This window comes from Rattus norvegicus, chromosome 3 (assembly GCF_021556685.1).
Source record: "Rattus norvegicus strain SHRSP/BbbUtx chromosome 3, alternate assembly SHRSP_T2T, whole genome shotgun sequence".
Classification (NCBI taxonomy): Eukaryota; Metazoa; Chordata; class Mammalia; order Rodentia; family Muridae; genus Rattus; species Rattus norvegicus.
The window spans coordinates 108,548,672-108,569,405 of NC_141536.1; the positions used below are offsets into that span (position 1 = coordinate 108,548,672).

The following is a 20,734-nucleotide window of genomic DNA, read 5'->3' on the forward strand; positions in this document are numbered from 1 at the left end:
GCTCTTAACCACTACATCATAGCCCATTCTTTGGGAATCTTCACAGAAAACTGACCTCCAGAGCCCACTGAGTGGTGTGACAGACTTGCCCTGTAGCACAGTTGCTAATTTCACAGCACTGCAGAAACAAGCAGCCCTGGTTCATCTGTGAACCACACTTTCAAGCAGATTAGTCCATCTCGAGAATTTGGATTTCATATCTCCAAAGAACAACTCAACTTCTGTTGGACTGAAGATACATGAACATGGATGTAATGAAGAAAGCCTGCTGAGCTGAGATATGGGCAAAGATGGTTCTAATCTAGACCCTGAAAGGCTTCAAAGGGTCTGAAAATCCCTCTGAAACAGAAGCAAACCACAGGTTTCCTTCCAGGCATAGGCACATAGCACCATTCTTCTTCGCCACGATTCCTTATTCTGTGTTCACTGCTTTCTGTTTTTCTCCCTTGTGGCCGATACACGTAAGAACCAGTTCTCTAAACGCAGTACCTGGATGAGGTGGTAGAGTGTAATGTCAGAGGGCAGAATACTAGGAGCAGTGCACTGAGGGAAGAGCGCGGCTTTGAGCTTTGGGTAAGGCGTTAAGGCCATCTTCAGTAGCTGGGGGTCCACTTTCTTCAAACAGTTCTCGCTGTCTTCATGCTGAATGACCTATGCAAGGAGACACATGACACTGGGGAGGATCTTGGACAGTACGCACTTTGAGATTTAAAGACTATCACTTCAGAAGATGCCTCTGAAGCAGCACTGGGAAAGTGGCCCCTGCTCCAGGATGGAGTGGCTGCCTGCCTCTGGGCTACATCAAGCCTTAGCTTCCTGCAGGGTTAGGAAGAGAACCAGATCTGTTGTTTTCAAGCCCTATGCCATTTGAAAAAATAGCCATCAATAGTAAAATGCTTATAACATTTTTATTTCACGTTCATTAATATCATAAGATATTCACACATTAATATCACACATGGACACATCTATTACATTATCATGGGGGTGCATGCATAAAATCTCAGTACTTGGGAGCCAGGACGATCACTAAGAATTCACAACCAGTATGAGTTAGGCAGGGAGTTTATAGGCCAACTTGGACTATACAGTGAACCTGCCTCAGAAACAAAACAAAACAAAACAAATAAAATAGCCAAGTGTCGTGGCCCATGCCTTAATCCCAACATTCTAGAGGCAGAAGCCAGGTGATTTCTGTGAGGTCAGCCTAGTCTGCATATGAAATTTCAGGGCAGCCAGAGTTATATAGTAAGACCCTCTCTCAAAAAACGAAATTAAAAAACCAATAAATAAGTAAATACTATTTATATAAATAAATATAAAAATAAAAAACAAACAAATAAGTAAATAAAACTATCAACTATAAGTGAAGGTAGATGATTCCTAGCCCTTTCTTCTGACCTGTTGTGTTCTAAGGCTAATCTCTGACAGGTGATAACCCTCACCCACTAAGGCGCTTGGTTGTGTGACTGCACTGCAGCAATCTAAGGGTTAATTACCACCAGGAAAGAACTGCTGAGAGAGATGTTAGCAGTGTTCTCCCTCTATCCAGTCACTGTGTCTCCAAAATGCAGGGGAGCACACCCCCACGTGGTCCCTCAAGGGAGTTTATAGGAAAGCTAAAACTATGCTTTAAACTTTCTAAAAGGGTAAATAGCTAAGATGTGCCACGAGCCACATCTGCCCTGGAGTTAGAGACATACATCAAAGGGACAGCGACTCTCTGGCGTGCACTAACTCCACTCTAGCTCAGGGCACACAGCTGTGAAACTCACTTGTTTCACACTAAACCAATGTAATGGCACACTTGATATCAGTCACATTTTTAACACCAACTGAGATTTACACAAGCCGGATTATCTGTGATGAGTTTAAAATCAACCCTATTTCTCCACAATAATGTCGTGTTGCCCGTACCTGGCTGACGCCCCCAGGAGCATACATGGTGGTAGCAAGAGCCAAGAGGGTGTGTCCTTCCAACAGCATGCTGCTCACACTGGCTTGATTGGTGGGAATCGAAATCTGAGCATTTGCAAGACTGGCCTGAAAGATCAGTTTGGGATCTGAAAGTAAAAGGGATAACCACTAGATCAAGACATATAATCCTATGAAAGAGATGTTTAAGTCTATCCACAGTAAGAAGGCTTCCTAAGTTTGAAAGCATTGAAAAGACATGGTGTGTAAGTGTGTGTGTAAGCGTGTGTGTGTGTGGGGGGGTTGGGTTGTTTACCTTCATAAAAACAAAGAAAATGGAAAGGTAATAAAGAATCAGGAGATAAAAATCAGCAAGTGATTTCAAAAACAAAACAAAACAGAAACATCCAGTGTCACTGTTTTTGGTCAGTGTATATTGAACACGGGGCAAAGTTACAAGCTCACTGAACAGCACTGTGGCCTGACAATGAAACCCTTCAACAGCCTTTGACTAGTAATTTTATATGTAGAAACCTGCAAAGACTAAGCGTTTATCTGAAACAAAGGCAACAGGTTTATGGTAAGATATATTCAAAACCATTATTTATAATAAGAAAAAATGCAAATATGAGCTCATTTGATGTAAATGAGAACATAGTAAGTCAAGTGGAGCCTGTTTACTAAGTGACACTTTGTGCCAACATTGAAATGATCACTTTGTCTAAAGATGCAGGGGAAGTCTTATTACACAAAGGCAGTTACAAAACACAGACATTTTCTGTACTCTTACACAAAGCAGGGGTTAAGGCTACTTGCTGGAGAACAAGGTAAGAATAGTTAGAGAAAAAAGAAAGAAACTGAGAGAAATATGACTGGGTCACCAACAGCCACTTGAGGGCAGTCATCTTCCTGTAAGGCCAGACTAGATCTATGCTGGTGTTACCTAGTTCAGAGTTGCTGGTGGCTTCCTTCTTTTTGTTTGAGACAGGGTCTCACTATACAGCCCTACAGGAATAGAACGCACTGTAGGTCAAGCTGGCCTTGAACTCACAGAGATCTGCTTGCCTCTGTCTCCCACTGCAAGGATTAAAGGTGTGTGCACCACCCACAATTCCAGCAAAACCGGGCACTATATAAAAGCCTGGTTGTTAGTGAATTGCCTGATGTATATATGGTGCTTGCCCTGTACCTTTCCCTAGAATTTGGAAAACACTACTAGCTAGACTGCTTGAGGGTAAAGTCATTCCTATCTGATTCTAACCCAAGCAGCTATTTTAGCAGCTCCAAGGACGTAACAGTTTCTTTTCCTTCTAATTTGAAGGTCCAGACTGAAAGATTTATGAGTTCTTAGAACCTACCAAAAGTTAACGGAGAGAACCAACTACACAGAATGGTCTTCTGACCTCCACATACATAGATGGCTGAGGCATATGAGAGGCCCTAGCACCACAGAAGGACAAATGGAAGAAAAGAAAGGAGGAAAGAGAAGGAAATTGAAAAGAAAGGAAGGGAGAAGGAAGGAGGGAGAGGGAAGACAGAGGAAGAGAGGGGGTGGAGAAGGAAGGAAAAGAGTCCTAGCTGGTATTCCTTGAGAAAGGTGTCAATCTACCACAGCAGGAGCTGAGCCTGTGACAGCTGTGGACTAACAGAGGAGAGTGCAGTCCAAGGTGAAGAGGAAGTGAAGGAGACTTAACCACAGAAGCTCTAAGCTCCAATTACTGCTTTTCTTGGCAGGCCAGAGGCTAAGATTCCTTGGTTTTCTATTTCATTAATAAAATGTGAGCCCAGATCACAGTCAGATACTTGACTACAGCCAAAGGATTTACTTAAAGAGTTCCCAAGTTAAATACCATTCAATAGATTCAGTTTATCTAGAGAAAGTTTGTGTATTTAATACTGAACAGAATACCTGTCAAGTTACTGGAAACTTGCCGACACTGAACCAAAAATTCAAGCCAAGGGTGAGCTTCATGTAGTTCTTTCTTTTCCAAAAAGGGACAATTTCCAGGGCTAAGTCTATATTTAAAAACAAACAAACACACACCTTTGGGATTAGCTCATGGGGCACGACTGTTCTGAGCACATTTGATCAGGTGAGAGCTAGCTCTAGAAAAGCATATGCATCCCAGGCCAGCCTGGGCTACACAGAAAACCTGTCTCAAAAACACTGAAAATGAGCTGTGCCTCTGTAGTAGAGCGCCTGCCTGGCAGGGCAGGCCTTGGGCTGGATTCCAGCAATGCAAAAACCCCCTAAAATCCAGCCCTGTAATCAGTGCTCAGGAAGCTAAGGAAGGAGGGTTGCTGTGAGTTTAACAGAGCTACAGAGTAAGACAAACACCTGCCATTCCCTGGCACAAGCACATGTGCGCTCTCTCTCACTCTCTCTCTTTCAATATATTAAAAACTGTATCTAATACTGCTATTACTGATTGAACTAGCAATGGCCACAGACAATCCTACAGGCTGGTCTTGGGTGGACACATGCTGTTCTATGTATATTAATCTGTATAGACCTGAGTTTTTAATTAATCTATTTTACAGTGGCTATAGAATTAAAGTGTTTTGTTTTGTTTTGTTCTATTTTTTTAGAACTCTCTTAAGAGAATCAAGACTTCTAAGTGAAGTCTAAAATCTGTCTTTTACGCTAACAGACACATGCTCTCCAATCGTCTTTTCCCTGCAATGCTGGTGAATGAACCCATGGACTTGCACATGACAAAGGCTTTGCCATTGGCAGCCATCCCCAGGCACAGTATTTTATTCTAATCTCCAGTAATTTCAAAGGCAGGTAGATGCTATATGAAATCATTATCAATAAAACCCACACCTGCCTTTAGTTGAACGGAACCCTGAGAGTGTTAGAGTGGGGAAAACCACTTTAAAAGGATCAGTTTCTCAATCTTAATGTTTTCTCAAAGCGGCTCAGGAGACAAACATGGCAGCTGATCCCTCTAATACCAGAATTTAGGAGGCAAAGGTAGGCCTCTGTGATCTTTGGCCAACTTTGTCTACACAGTGAGTTCTGGGGCTACATGGTGAGACCTTGTCTTTAAAACAAAAACACAGCAGTTCATGTAGGCAGGTGTATGGCGCACACCCGTAAGCCCAGCTCTTAAGTAAGAACAGGAGGGCCAGGAGTTCAAGTTTGGTTTGAGACCCTGTTTTAAGCCTCCACTCAGCCCCAGAACACAGCTCTCAGTACTCACTTGTAATAGTCAAGGTAGACGTAGAGAAGATGCTGCAGGCCGTGCTCTAAACAGTAGAGGATGACTTGGGAATCAAAGTTGCACCCTGCCGAGGATCTGTAGCTCTGCACGGGGAGGGCATCCTGCATTACACCCCCAATCCGGCTCAGTCTCAGGAGGAGAAGTTCAAAGTCTTCCAGCTCAGATGCAAGAAAAATGCCACATCTGTGGGGTAGGTTTGATAGATGAGAAATTAAAGATACACGAAGTTCAAATCAGACACACTTCCCCCAAAACTGCTAAGAAGCCACAGCACTTAAGCGCACCAACTACTAACAAGATGGGAAACTGCACTTAGAATATCACTTTTCTATATTTACTACGCTATATGTCATAACTGCCACACAGAAGGAACCTGAAAACATATGGGAGCTTCAAAGAACACGGTGTGAGGGTCAGGGAGATGGGCTGGGGGCTGAGGCGTGGGCTGCTCTTGCGTGGGCTGCTCTTGCGGGGGTTCTTGGGTTCAATTCCTAATGCCCACACGCTGTGCGGCTCATAACCATCTGTAACTCCAGTTCCAGAGGATCTGATGTCCCCTTCTGGCCTCCATGGACATCAGAAACACATGTAGTATACATATATACGCGTGGGCAGAACACTCTTGTACATGAAATACAAATAAATTAATCTTCTTATACCTATGGATGTTTTGAAAGTAGATACAGCATGTGACCGACACAGTCACAGCTGTGTGTGGAAGCTGCTGGTGTATCCTTCCCACCGTGTGTCTACAACCACCCATCTGCCGGGCCTTTGTGCTAACTATTTAACTTTATTCACAGTTTATAACTATACTCAACTTCAAATAATCAAACAGGGTTTGATTTTGTCGGCTTTGAACTTTATACTAAAACAATGAAGCACTGAGAATGTATATTATCCTCTCCCCTTTGTTACTTGACAGTGGTCGTTCATCCACAGTGACACCCACAGCAATACCCTTCATGCCTTATTTTGTTGAACCTTTGTGGGTCATTTCAGTTGTTCCTAGATTTTAGAAAATTAATTCATGATTCTATGATTACAAATAAGAAAGATCTGGGTGGTGTTGCATGCGTTTATAATCCCAGCACTCTGGAGGGAGAGGCAGGTGGATCTCTGTGAGTTCAAGGCTAACCTAGTCTACAAAGTGAGTTTCAAGACAGCCAGGGCTACATAGAGAAGCCCTGACTCAAAAAATAAAACAAAACCAAACAAAAAAAGAGAAAGAAATCTTTTCCTATATTTACTGGCTGTGTTTATACAAGAGTTACTACTGCTGAGATGAAACACCATCATCAAAGCAAGTTGGGAAGGAAACAGTATTTGGTTTAATGTTCACATCTTAATCCATCACTGAGGGAAGTCAGGCTGAGAAAGCCATTAGAAGCAAGCCAGTAAGCAGCAGTCCTCCATGGCCACTCCTGTCTCCAGGTTCCTGCCCTGTTTGAGTTCTTGTCCTGATTTCCTTTGATGATGAACAGTGCTGTGGAAGTGCGAGCCAAACAAACCCTTCCCTCTAACTTCCGTTTAGTCACGGTGCTTCACCACGGCAATAGAAATCCTAAGTGGTGAGTACAGCTTGTGTATTGCTGACATAGACTAGCCGCACACTGGTCATTTGTGCTTCCTCTGGGGTGAAATATCCCATCTCCTCCTTGCTGCACTCTGGATGCCCATCTGTCCCATTGTCGTCCCCCCCCCCCTGTCAGGATTGAAGGGCTGGAGGGTCAGAGATACTGCTCTGCGATAGGCTACTGCAAGTTGGCTGGCACCTCCCACTCAGGATCCCGACAGACAGTTCTCTTGGTTTCAGTAACTCCTTCCCTGCTGCCTGGGACATGTGGGACGCAAGCCTCCTCCCAAGGTCACGGAGCTACAGCTTCTTCCAAGCTCTTAGCGTTCACTTCGGACGGACATGTAGGTTTCACGTCTACCCAGACATGATTCAGCGCCCAAGGTTACCTCTCCCCAGGTGTCTGCTCCCCAAAAAGACCACTTCCTCATGCACTGCGGGACCGCTCTTGTTGGATACAAACCGATCACAGTGTCCAGGTCTCTTTCTGCTCTTGCTCTTCTGTCTTTCCTACTGTTTGGATCACTGCAGCTTGGCAGTAAACCTTGCTGTTTTTCCTATGGACTCATGACTCACATTTTCATACGTGCATTTAAAATCAGATTGTTCTAATCCACACAGAAACCCAAACCAAGACCTGCTGGGATTGCTACTGAGCCCACACGGTGCCCAAAGAGCACTTTAAGAGGGACTGGCCGCTGGCTTTTCTTGTTCCAAATCTAAAGAGAACATTTGCATTTTTGTCACCATTTGTATAATGTTGGTCAGAATGATTATTTTTAGATTTCAGTGATTTAGGGTAAGGAATTTTTCATGTATGCTTAGATTGCTGATTTTTATGAATCTAATAGAATGGTATGATTTCTCCTTTAAAATATTTACATAATAGAAAATATTTATATAACAGATATCATGACAGGTATTTTGTTTTGTTTTTCAAGACAGGGTCTCTCTACATGCCCTGGCTCTGCCTTGAAACTCACTATGTAAACCAGGCTGGCCTCAAACTCAAACTCAGAGATCTGCCTGCCTCTGCCTCCAGAGTGTTGGAATTAAAGGCATGTGCCACCATACCCAGCATCAATTAATTTCTCAACTTCTATTAAACCAGATAAATTAGTTTTTAAACAACCAAATACTGAGGCAAATATTTTGATTATACAATTTCTACAATACCTTATTTTTAGAAAGTAAGAAGAGCAGGAACTCAATGAGAAGAACAGAGACCAGAGAACCAGATATTAAAGGGCCCCACCCCATAAGTGAGAGCCTTAGGTAATGCTCTTCCCTCCCCTGGATCTGGCTCTGCACCTGCGAGCTGTGAGGCTGGCAGAGCATAAGCACACCCCAGCAGGTCCAAACAGAGAGTAAGAGTGAGGAAACAGGCTGCTGTGCACACCTAACTCTCCTCCTGGGAAGACAGGTCAGATGGCGCCACATAAAACAACTCAGCCCCCGCTGAGCCGCACAACCAGCATGTGCAGTTAGATCTAGAAGAATTCGTTTAGAAACGAGCTAACTCTGCCACTCTGCGCGTGCTCTCTCTCTCTCTCTCTCTCTCTCTCTCTCTCTCTCTCTCTCTCCTCTCTCTCTCTCTCTCTCTCTCTCTCTCTCTCTCTCTCTCTCTCTCTCTCTCTCTCTCTCATATTTCCACTGTCCTCTGCAGGTCAAGACCATATAGCAGAGGTGACTGACTGCACCACAGTGGAGACAGCTGACCCTGGGGTAACCAAGTCTTGCCTCCAGCCACGTGCTCCTTAAACTTCTAATGATAGTTCTACATCAGAGAACACCACATAGCAAGTTCCAGGCCAAACAAAACAACAGAAGGCATGAGAAGTTGTAGGGAGAGCCTCCATCTGCAATTTGAGAATCTGTTCACCATGCCATGACATTACAAACAGATGATTTCAAAACAGCAGCCTAGATGAAGCCCCTCTGAATGTCTGTGAAGAAGCAGCACTGCACTGGACTGGTGGCAGCATAGAGGGACAAGCACAGGTGTGCCATCACACTGGCACAGGTGTGCCTGCAGGCCGCAGGTAAGCAGCCTCCCCTCCACGTGGGGTTTTGATTCTCCCACCTGCTCTGACCCCGCAGCTACAGTACCTGGCCAGCTGGTCTAAGATCGCGTTCCTCATGTGCCTGCTGCAGCAAGTGTTCTGCTCGATGACGGCAGCACTCAGAGGAGGCCACTTGCTCTGCTGAGGTGACACAGTTTCCTGGGCCTGAAATTCTTCCATCCACAAGCTGATGCTTGACCAGTCATGGCGAGCTGTGAGGTGTCTCCACAGGGCTTCTGGGGAATGTGCTTTATATTCTACATGAAGAACAAAACACCTTTAAACCAGCAGTGAATTATGGTTCCTGAGTACTTGTATTCATACCATGTGTGATTTATTCAGGCCCTCTACTTTTTAGTTTTCTTATTTTGCTTTGTTCATTGTATAATCAGTACAGAGACAGGAAGAGTGACGCGTTCCTCTCTACCAGGAATTAGAATGAAGTGGGCATGGGAGCTGTCAACTCTCTTCTCTGCTACATAAGAACTCACCCTGTGACGTGAAGCTTGAACAGTTTGAAGCTACAGGACTTATCACTGCTCAGCCTGTCAGCTCTGCTCCAGAGCCTTGTGTGCTACTAATCCCCACTTTACAGGAAAAGAGACTGTCACTGTGGCACTGAATGACAACCGTTAGCTTTGACTATATCCACTCCTTTAACCCCATGACGTATTTTCAGCACCACACTGTAAATCCACTACAAAAACTTTATAAGCAAGAGGTTTTAATGCAATGACTGGATTTTAAAGAACCTGAACGCCCCCCAAAAGGATCCTAAAGAGGAGACCCCTAAATACTAAGGCATTAATGCCTAACTCAATCCCCACTTAATGCGCTCCTATTTCTGGCCGTTTTATACTTGCCTTCTGAACTTATTCTGGGGAGAAGGATACACTCCTGTGTTTGCCGATCCCACCAGTGAGCCCAATTCAGTGCAATTCTATGGTCCTGTTTGGTAAACTCATCTTTTGTATCACATTTGAGGAACGTGTCCAAGACAGATTTGTGTTTGAAACAGTCCTGTTCCTTTATCCAATACCTAAAACAGTGACATTATATATATTCTTAATTCTGAAGGAAAAAGCCATTTCCTTCATCTGCTGGAGGTGGAGTATAGCTCTGATTACAAGTGGTGGAGTGACAGGAAATTTCAGACGTCCTTTAGCATACGAATTTTACCTTCCTGTGTACTGGGTGCTTAGTTCCACAGTTCCTACAAATGGAGTGTTACCCATGATCCTCTCCATGATCACCCAAGGGACTAGTGAGCCTACCTGGGAAAAGCCTGCATCGGCGCATTTTCCTGGAAGTGTCCTGAGTAAAGCCTTTCAGCTTGATGGACAAAGTCCACAGTTCTTCTTTCTTTTTCAGAAAAACATTCCTTTTCTTTTAAAATTTCAACCTTGAATAAAAGCAATTAGAGCAATGACCACAGAAAAATCAAGAACATTTGTAGAACAAAATGGATGAGATTAAGAGCCATTTGATAATTGCAATGTGGGTTAGAGGATGAAGGACAGTGTTCATTTAGCAGTGCCTCAGGCCCTGGGCTGATCTACAGCACCACAGAGAAAGACAGAGGAGGGAAGGACAAGGGAAAGGAGAAGAGGAGGAGAGGGGGAGAGAGAAAGGGGGAAGGGAAGAAAGGGAATGAGAGGAGGGGAGGGAAGGGAAGGGAAGGGAAGGGAGAGGGAAGAAGAAAGGAAAAAAGAGAGGGAGGGGAGGAGGGGAGAATTGTATTCAGCACTACATTTTTTCTTCCGTCAGTAAGAGGACAACTTTCTGGAGTTGCTTTCTCTCCCTCCACTACATGGGTCCCAGGGATGGAACTCAGGCTGTAAGGACTGGCCGTAGGAGCCTTTATCTGCTGAGCCACCTTTCCACTCTTGTAATCTGCACTTTTACATTAATAATATATATTCACATAAACCTTCCTTTATCATAATGTCAAGTGCCAAAATAATCATAATCATTAAAAGAATTGTGTCAGACATGGTAACACAGGTAATCCCAGCACTGGACAGGCAGAAGCCAGCAGAGCTCTGTAAATTCGAGGCTAGCCTGGTCTACATAGTGAGTTTCACGACAACCAGGGCTCTGTTATACAGAAAAACCCTGTCTTGAAAAAATCAAACCAAACAAACAAGCAAATAAGGACTGTCAGATTTATTTACATTTTTCCTAGATAATAAAATTATTCATTTTAAAGTTAAAAAAATTTGCCAAAGTGGTCTAATAATAATAAACGCACAGCCAGGCTTGCTTATAATTCCAGAAATCCGAGACACCAGGATCAGGAGTGGAAGGCCAGCTTAGACTACGTACCAAGATACTGTCTCAAAATGAAAAATGGAAGCTACACGAGTGTCACCCTGACTTACCAAAAAGTCCCGTATGTTTTTATCAGTCGTATAAAAGCTTATCTTAAGCAGCTCGTCTTCCACACTGAAGCCCTAAAATGGGAAATTTAAAAACTTAAATTTGTAATGGACCTATTTGAACATATAAATATGCTAAATGCAAAAGTGCTCTACTGCAGACAAGTGTCCTTCCAGAATGCCACCCCACTTCTGTTCTCGGGAACATCTATTTCCTACACAGTTACATGTATTGATTGCTTGTCCCCAAAGCCCTTACTACTTTTTCAGAGCAAAGGCAACACACAGAACAATGTAAGGTAACCAGGCAACCGGAGCCCAAGACAGCCAACTGCTGTGGTGGTTTACTTGAAAGCAAAGGCTGCTTTCAGAGTTACCCAGAGCAGGACTCCCACTGCACAGACGCGGGCCAGCCCTCAGCTTAGCCCAGGAGCCCTGCCTCCAGACTTCCCTGCTCGAATGTGCAAACCCAGGGAGCACGGAGCCCCAGCCATGGAGCATAATCCACCAGAAAGTTCAAAGAGTCCCTGGAGAATATAGGATGACCTCTGGCAAACTGAGGCCCTTTTGTGATGCCTTCTATGAAACCGAAGCCCTATGCATGAAGTCTTCTATGGAAAGCATTGTCTTGGGGGTGTGGTAATGCATGTGTGTAGTTTAAGCACTTGAGAGGCTGAGACAGGAGAACAGTGAGTTCAAGGCCAGCCTGGCCTACATAGTGGTGAGACCATGTCTACAAACAAAAACAAGAGACGCCAGGTGTGGTAGCTCATGCCTGTAATCCCAATGCACTGAAGCTGAGGCAGGAGCATCACAAATGAATCAAGGCTAGCATGACCTATAAGGTGAGTTCTAGATCATCCTGTCCTATAGAGAGCTTCAGAGGAAAACAGATTATCACTACTCACCATGTTCCTCAAGAGCCTGGAGGCCTCCTCCACGCTGTTCTTTTTTAAACTGTCAAATGCCAAATCTAGGCCTATCCTAACCAGTTCCTCAAGTCGTTGAGCGGAATGACCAGTAATCCTGAAGAAAGTTTGTGCCTCTGGTATTCTGTTATTTAAAATGGCATCAGCAATAACTTCCTAGAAAGAGAAGAAAAATGTTTAAGTTCCTTTTACGTTTTTTATTATGACGATTATCAACACAGAATGTACACATTCATTAGATACCCACTAAGGGCCTTTGATTGAAAGATCTACTTCTTCAGGCTAACTGAAGCCCACCATGAGCAGCTTAGGGCCTCACAACCATGGGACACAAAGGAAGCATGGTTACAGCCCTCGAGGATGAAAGCTGTGGCAACATCCTAATGGGAATGTATCAGAATAAGGAGGAGGACCACAACAGCGGTGGGAGCTCGAGCCATGGGACCGATAACTGGTAACTGATCAGAAGACAGGGATTCCAAAAGGAGGGAACAACCGTATGTAGAGATGCATGAAAATACCAGGGCAAGCCTTCAGAGACTCTACACCACTCGGTGTAACAGGAGAAGGCACCGGCTAGAACCTGAAAGCAAAGATGATTCCATAAGAGCCTGTGCGTTCTATCCTGAATCTCACATGGAACCATTTTTCTTATCATCAGACACTTCAGGAAGCAGAGAAGGGACTGGAAGTAACTGAGAGCCAAGATAATGTGGTGTGCAGTGGAAGAGGAAGTTCTTGGTCCTGCCAAGGTTGGACCTCCCCAGTGCAGGGGAATGTCGGCGGGGCGGTAAGGGGGTGTATGGGGGAAACACCCGTATAAGGGAGGAGGAGGGGTGGAGGCTTATGAATAGGAAACTGGAAAATGGAATAGCATTTGAAATGTAAATAAAGAAATATATCTAATAAAAATATTTAAAAAAAAGATAATGTGGTGTGTGAGGTCACGTGGGGAGAGGGAGGGGGATCAGTGATTTTGAGAAAGGACTGAGGACTGTTGATAGTGTTCTAGAAATTGTAAAGGGAGGAACACTGGAAGAGGCCTGTAAGACAGAACATAGCCAAAAATTCAGCAAGAAAAGTAAACCTCTGGGCAGAGCTAAGTAAGAGCTCGGGAAGGCAGCACCCAGTGCTTCCCTGCCCATCTGCACTGCAGCAGCAGTCACAGACATGGCCAAATCTGTGTCATCCTTTTAATCTGCTGATCAATGAGACTGCATCAAGGCATTGGCTTTGCCTCTACAGCCCCACAGTCCATGCAGGGAGAGGGACTCTCCTGGTCCCCCTGACCCCCAGTCACACAGACAGTAGCACATTTTAAACTAATTACCTCTGTGAAAACAGAAGCAAACAGGTGGACGCATGGAGGATTTAAATGGCAAACGTGTTCATTAGATTTTATAATGACCAGGACTCAAATCAAGTGCACGTCCTGGTGATGACATCATAGAAGATTCCATGAGACCTGACTGCCAGAAATAACTGTTTATCCAGAAGTCAAAAAAGTGCATGAGGCCGAAGCGCCCTGGAGAGGATGCAGCATGGGCAGGCCTACAACCCTAGCAGTGGGGAGGCCGAGGTGGAGGACCATGAGTTGTGTTGTGCCCACCCTAGGTTATAAAACGTGTTCAGGAAGCCTCAGATAGTGAGACCTATCTCCAAATACATAAAAAAGATAAAACAAAGTTCCAGCCAGGCCACCGAGGCAGGACTACTGGGAGTGTGACTTTCCACAAGACTGATCCTGTGGCAGACAGGGTATTACATCAGCAGGATCTAGAGAGAGAGAGATCTGAAGCCAGGCCCAAGAGCTCACAGGAGTAAAACCTGAGACCCTGGCCAAAGACTCCACACTAACGTGCAGACCCTAAACCCCATTTCTTTGGTATTTTCTTGGGCTCTCTGAATCTGGCAGAGATCTAATGCATGCTCATTTACCTCAGAGCGGAGTTCCTCCCAAACCTGGCCTTCTTTCACTGTGAGGACCTCTTCATTTTCATCAGATTCATCTATGGCATCTCCTGGCTTCCAAGGAAACTTTATCATAAAAGTCCGAAGTTCATTGATGTAGCTGGTCAAAATGGCTGCTCCTTTCTGTAAATGCTCATCTAGCTCTGTGGAAAGCATCAGGGTGTCAGTTTGCATGTGAATGGCATGTGTGCATGTGGTGTATGAGTGTGTGTGTGTGTTGTGTGTGCACATGTAAACAGAGATGGAAAGAAAAGGGAAGGAAAACATACCATGATTTGTTGAAAGGAATTTTGGAAATTGTCAAATTTTAAAACAAGTATTTTCTTTTTTTTTAAAAGATTTTATTTATTTATTTTATGTATGTAAATACACTGTAGCTGTCTTCAGACACACCAGAAGAGGGCATTAGATCCCATTACAGATGGTTGTGAACCACCATGTGGTTGCTGGGAATTGTACTCAGGACCTCTGGAAGAGCAGTCAGTGCTCTTAACCGCTGAGCCATCTCTCCAGCCCCAAAACAAGTATTTTCAAACAATAAACCTTCCCTTTCTACAAGTAACTGTGTTTAGCACAGTCCTCTTCATTTTTCCTCCACACCTTATCCCTAGAACTTTCTGTCAGTACTCCTAGAGTCAAACCATCTCCTTCACTCGGCTTTCTTCACAGTAGTATGTCCTATAAGCTCTGCTTCTGTTCTGACCAATGGCACGCACAGCCCTCAGTGTTCTGACCAATGGCACGCACAGCCCTCAGTGTTCTGACCAATGGCACGCACAGCCCTCAGTGTTCTGACCAATGGCATGCACAGCCCTCAGTGTTCTGACCAATGGCATGCACAGTCCTCAGTGTTCTGACCAATGGCATGCAAGCCAGGAACTATTGTTCTTACCTTCAGTGTGATCAAAAAGCTCCCTCATTTGCTTGTTAAGGAAAGACAGTGTGAGGTGAAGCAGCTGCTCTGCAAAGTGCTTGCTTTGGGTTTCGGAGTCGCTTTCTCTAATTGCTGAGCAGAGTAAGTCCAGGGCTGGGGTCATCTCTTCCACCTCTGAGAATGAAGGAAGAAATTAACAAGGAACACCCGACTGTCTCCCCTACTTGACACATACAGAAAGTTAGTTGCGGTATTCTTAAATATATAAACAGGCCTAGTGTTGTATTTCACAAGCTCTCGTGCCTTTCTGAGGGCTTTACAAACCTCAATGACTATACTCACAAATAACATGTACTGTATTACCACCGTTATTTTGCACACTTGGTGCTTTATAAACTCATCTTTTTTTCTTTTCAACAACCTAATAAATTTTTACTGCCTTTCCATAGATGAAGGGAGACTGAGGTACATAGAAGTCGTTTAACCAAGCTAATTATGAAAGTACATAAAATGGCAGAGCCAAAATCTGAACATAAGCCTGTGTGAATCCAGAGCCACTCCTACATGCATGTAGAGGATAGGAGTGTAACATGCTCTGAATCACTGAATCACCTTTTTGCACTTAAGGGCCCTCATAGGACAATGGCTGCTGGCCTCAGCATCCGCCCAGCTTTGCAGGTGCATGTGTGAAGGACTTATGGGAAACGTGGGTCTGGGACAGTAAGTGAGGCTTACACAACTCCTTTCAGACCCACTTCTACCTTTCAGTAAAAGCAGCACAGGTGGGAGAAGAGGGTTGGGAAAAGCTATCCAACTGCGGATGGGACACTGCTCAATACCACAAATGAAGGCCTCTCCTATGAACTAGTGTGTGTGTGTGTGTGTGTGTGCGCGTGTGCGTGCCTGCGTGTGTGTGTGTGCGTGTGTGTGTGTGTGTGTTTGGTGAAAAGGTTTCTCTGTATAGCCATGGCTGTCTTAGAACTCAGTCTGTAGACCAGGCTGGCCTCAAACTCACAGAGATTCGCCTGCCTCTGCCTCCCGAGTGCTGGGATTAAAGGCATGTGCCACCACTGCCCAGCTAAATAAATAAATTATATATATACATATACACACACACATATATTAAATTGAGAAATATTAAAGAAAAACCCAAGTGGGAGGAAAACCAGCCTTACTATCGGGACAAAAGCAGGTTAGGAGTGTAGCTCAGTGGCAGGGCACCTGCCTAGCACATGCAAACCCCGAGGCTTGATCCTCAGCACAATGAAAAGAAAATAGAGGAGGAGGGGGTAAAGGGAGAGGGGAGGAGGGAGGGAAAGGCAGAAGGGGAGGGAGGAAAATTTTATATGATTTGACACCCCCTCCCTTGAGACTAGGTCTCGTTATCTAGCCCTGCAGGCTGGCCTGAACTCACTGTGTAGACCAGGCTGTCCTTGAACACACAGCAATCTGCCTGCTTCTGCCTCCCAAGTGCTGGGATTAAAGCCTTGTGCCGGATTTTGTTTATTTTGAGACAGGGTCTTTTTTTTTTTTTTGGTTCTTTTTTTCGGAGCTGGGGACCGAACCCAGGGCCTTGCGCTTCCTAGGTAAGTGCTCTACCACTGAGCTAAATCCCCAGCCCTGAGACAGGGTCTTAATATACAATCCTAGCTTCTTTCAAATTTATCAGGCGGCACAAACTAGCTTTGAACTTGAGGTCCTCCCTCCCCACCTTAGGAAGGCTGGGATTACACCATGCCTGGCTGTGAGAAGGTCTTGCTTTATTTTATGTGTATGAGTGTTTTCCCTCAGGTCCTTCAGGTATGTGTGTGCACCATGTGTGTGCCTGGTGCCAAAGGAAACTGGACAAAGACATAGATCCTAGGAACTGGAGCTATAGATGTCTGTGAGCCACTATGTGGGTGCTGGGGATTGAACCTAGGTCCTCTGGAGGAGTACTGAGCACTCTTAACTACTGTGCCATCTCTACCGCCCCTCTTTCTTTTTAATCAGAGGCCAGAGGTGTTTCATCTCTTGGAGCTGGAGTTACGAGTGTTGTGAGCCGCCTGACATGGGTGCTGGGACTGCACTCAGGTTCGCTGGGAGAAAATGCACTGCACCGGCAGAGCCACCTCTCTGGCCGGAGCTAATAGTAAGAAGAAAAACTTAATTCCGATTCTCACAAGAACACCAGTAAAGTGACTGCCATTTTCTCCATGTAACTAGAGTGCAAATTCATAAAACTTGTCTGAGGACAGTTTATTAAAGCAATTTTAGCTGCATATTACCTCGAAGTATGAGGATGGCAATACTCTTAGAGCTAAAAATTCCACATCTAGAATTTATCCCAAGTAAATGACTATACATAAGTGTACACACACGCACACACATTGTAAGAACAGTCATTTAAAATGCCTAAAACGGTAAGTATGCATGCGACAGCTTACTTACGCCTTAGGTAGAGCTGGGAGGAGAAGTGCTGCTGCTGATCAGGGGCAGGAGATTTTGAAGATGGAGTAAGAAGATTTTCCTTGCTCTTCAGGAAGAAATCTACCGTGTCCAGCTGACGATTTTCTATGCCAGCCTAAACATGGGGAGGAAAGAAGCCAGAAGAGAGTTCCCCTGTGTGGGCTGGGAACACAGATTCTTTAAAATTCAAAATCTAAAACGGATACTTCTGGAACTACGAGCCACAGAAACAACTTATTAGTGATCCCTCCAAGGTGTTGGGTGCTGCAGGTCCTTTCTGGAGAGGGGCTACTAGCTGCTCCTGTCCACCACAGCTATCAACTCACCCAAAGGTGGTGGTGGTGGCAATCCTTAGCCCCAACCCCACCCACCTCTTCAACTGACATACTGTTTAATGTAAAAATAGAGGAGGAAATTAGTTGTATTTTCAGAAGAATAAGAATGTTTGTCAGATAGTTTGAAGGAAAGTGAGCATTCTTGGAGCAGCTGAACCTCTTACTCTGCTCTAATTATAAAGTGGTATAATGAGCAGATGTGGAATAGAATAGAACACAATCATGTAGGAATGACTTCCAGACACAGATCAGCTGCTGAGCCCATCCACTGAGTTCAGTCATCCTGGAGTGTGTGTGTGTCCAGTGCCCAATGGTGCCTCTGCTTGCTTTACAGTCCTGTACCCCAGGCTCTTAGGGTCACAAAAACCTGTCATGGCAGCCCTCTGTGGCAGCCCTCTATTTAACAATGGAAGGATTTTAAGTCAGACACAGTCAGAAGACACACTTGTATATTCAAGAGAGGAGGTAGATGTGGCAACATTTGATACCACCACTGGGGAGGGTCAGGTAGTGGGGAGGGTCAGGAATTGGGGAGGGTCAAGCACAGGAGAAGATCTGGCACAAGAGAGGGTCAGGCACTGGGGAGGGTCAGGCAGGAGGATTGTGAGTTCCAGGCCAGCTTGGGCTTTGGAAGATCCTGCCTCAACAAACAAAATCATAAGAGATAAGAGCTAGAGATCTGTGAATCATCTTTCCTACTCTTGATTCCCCCTCATTTTCTTGGTTTATTTGCTCTCATTTGAGGGACTTTGCCTCTAAAAGTTTAATGCCCCCAGAAACCTTGAATATATTTTTTTGTGATCAGGGGATGGATGTGGACTTCTACATGTACATGCAACACAAATGCCATAAATTGGGTGAGGTGTGAAAAACAAAAATATTTAAAAGGTTGGAAAAGGGGCTGGAGGTGGCTCAGGGATTGAGGCTGCAGAGAGAACTGCAAAGGACCCAGGTTTGGTTTCCAAGGCAAGGCGCCTCACGACTGCCTGGAACTACAGCTTCAGGGATAGGATATCTTTGTTTGGCCTCCAAGGACAACCACTCTTTTTTTTTTCAAGGACAACCACTCTTATGGATGTGTGCACACGCGTGCGCACTTGCGCATGCATGCACATGCAAAATTAGAAGTAAAAAGTATTTTTTAAAAAATTGGGGGAAAAAGGCCTATTATGTTGGTGTGCTTAAATACTAATATATTCATAAGTATTCTTTTATCAACATTTTATAAATTTGTTGGCAAGCATGGGTGATTTCAGTATACTTTCATAGTTGTACTGACCTTAAATTCAGAGAGATATGTGAGAAAAGATTCTAAAATAAACTGATAGTTATTAAATGTAACATTTATGTTTGTGTCTCCACACACATTATTCATATAACTACACAAATCATACACACATGCACACACGTGCGCGCGCACACACACACACACACCCCATTTGCACTCAGCTCTCAAGAAGTAGAAGTAGCTGGGACACACGGCAAGTCTGAGACAGTCTGGGGCACTCTTGTCTGAAAACAAACACAGCAAGCCTTCCAGTGCTGCACCGGGATGTGGAGGTTTTCACTCCCTTTCCTTTCTTTATCAGTATTCTGTGGGTACTGGGTCAGCCACTCTTTGTCTATTTCTTAATCTACTAAAGAGAGACAGAGAATAAAATTTACTCAGTCATGGGTAGTTCGTGTGATTGTTTTAGCACTAAATTAGACTATACATATGGAAGAGTGTGTGTGAACTATAAATTGATATATAAACTCAGATCCTATCTTCTAGATCGGGATGGAAGGAGTACAGAAATGAAAATTGTCTCTACTCTGTTGTCCGCAGCCAGCTTCTCATCAGATTAGCTTACTGCTGTCTCCACTTCTGTTGCATCGCCTTTCCTAAATAATGTTTGCTGTACTGCATATCTTTAGAGCCAATAAGAGTAACAAGGAGATGAGCAGTCAGCCCCGGACAGATGAATGGAGAAGACGGCGAGAGCACATGAACCCTCTCTGTCCCCCGTTAGCACAGGGTGCACCAGCAAGTGAACACAGATTCCAGTTACCTCTAGAGCGTGGATGGGGATTGAGCACCGTCCCCAACCGTTGAGATGACAAAGGGAGTCCACAGTGCTGGCACTGCCATGGATCATCAGTCTGTTCAGAAACTCCTCTTGAGTTAAACCAAACAAAATCAGAGACAGGCCGTTCTCTAGGGGAAAAATAAAAGTTAGTTTTAATAAATCAGTAGGGACTTAGATCTTAGGATTTTGACTTAGAAATTAATTCCTAATCACCTAATATTTCCATACCATACCTAAAATACATATATTGAGCTGGATATAGTTATGCATGTCGTTTATTCCAGCACTTGGGAGGGAGAGGCAGGTGAATCTCTGCATGTGCACATGCACACACACTGTGATAGAACACATGGCCAAATTTTGGAGAGAAAAGGGTTTATTTCACATTAAAATCTACCATCCCTCATTTCATGAAAGGAAGCCAGGGCAGAACCTGGAGGCAGGAACTGAAGCAGAGGCCATGGAGGAGTGTGGCTTACTGGCTTGCTCTCCAGGACTTATTCTGCCTGCTTTTTTTTTTTTTTTTTTTTATTTATTTAATGTATGTGAATACACTGACACTGTCTTCAATCACACCAGAAGAGGGCATCAGATCCCATTACCAATGGTTATGAGCTACCGTGTGGTTGCTGGAAATTGCACTCAGGACCTCTGGAAGAGCAGTCAGTGCTCTTAACCGCTGAGCCATCTCTCTGCCCTCAGCCTGCTTTTTTTTTTTTTTTTTTTTTTTCCCCGGAGCTGGGGACCGAACCCAGGGTCTTGCGCTTGCTAGACAAGCGCTCTACCACTGAGCTAAATCCCCAACCCCTCAGCCTGCTTTTTTAAAAAATTTTCTTCGGTTTATTTCATGTGCGTGATGTTTTGCCTGTATGTATGTTTTGCACACCATGCGCATGCCTGTTGGGATTCTTCGAAACTGGAGTTACAGATGGTTGTGAAGCACCTGGATC

General features: G+C 44.5%; 1 protein-coding gene across 6 annotated transcripts in view; it reads right to left on the reverse strand.

Moving 5' to 3' along the window:
• Spg11 (SPG11 vesicle trafficking associated, spatacsin) overlaps positions 1-20,734 on the reverse strand; it is a 65,012-nt gene that overhangs the window by 29,635 nt on the left and 14,643 nt on the right. For 2 of the 6 annotated variants that reach the window (XR_015682943.1, NM_001415924.1), the window contains 13 exon segments: positions 19,767-19,912; positions 17,363-17,495; positions 14,951-15,106; positions 14,026-14,201; positions 12,067-12,243; positions 11,162-11,233; positions 10,055-10,182; positions 9,644-9,819; positions 8,827-9,037; positions 5,121-5,324; positions 3,824-3,930; positions 1,918-2,063; positions 490-651 (listed from right to left, as the gene is read on the reverse strand). Coding sequence is in view for 5 of the 6 variants with exons in the window: in NM_001415924.1 (NP_001402853.1) it covers positions 490-651; positions 1,918-2,063; positions 3,824-3,930; positions 5,121-5,324; positions 8,827-9,037; positions 9,644-9,819; positions 10,055-10,182; positions 11,162-11,233; positions 12,067-12,243; positions 14,026-14,201; positions 14,951-15,106; positions 17,363-17,495; positions 19,767-19,912 (1,994 nt within the window). In the remaining variant the exon portion in view is untranslated. 6 annotated transcript variants of the gene reach the window in all.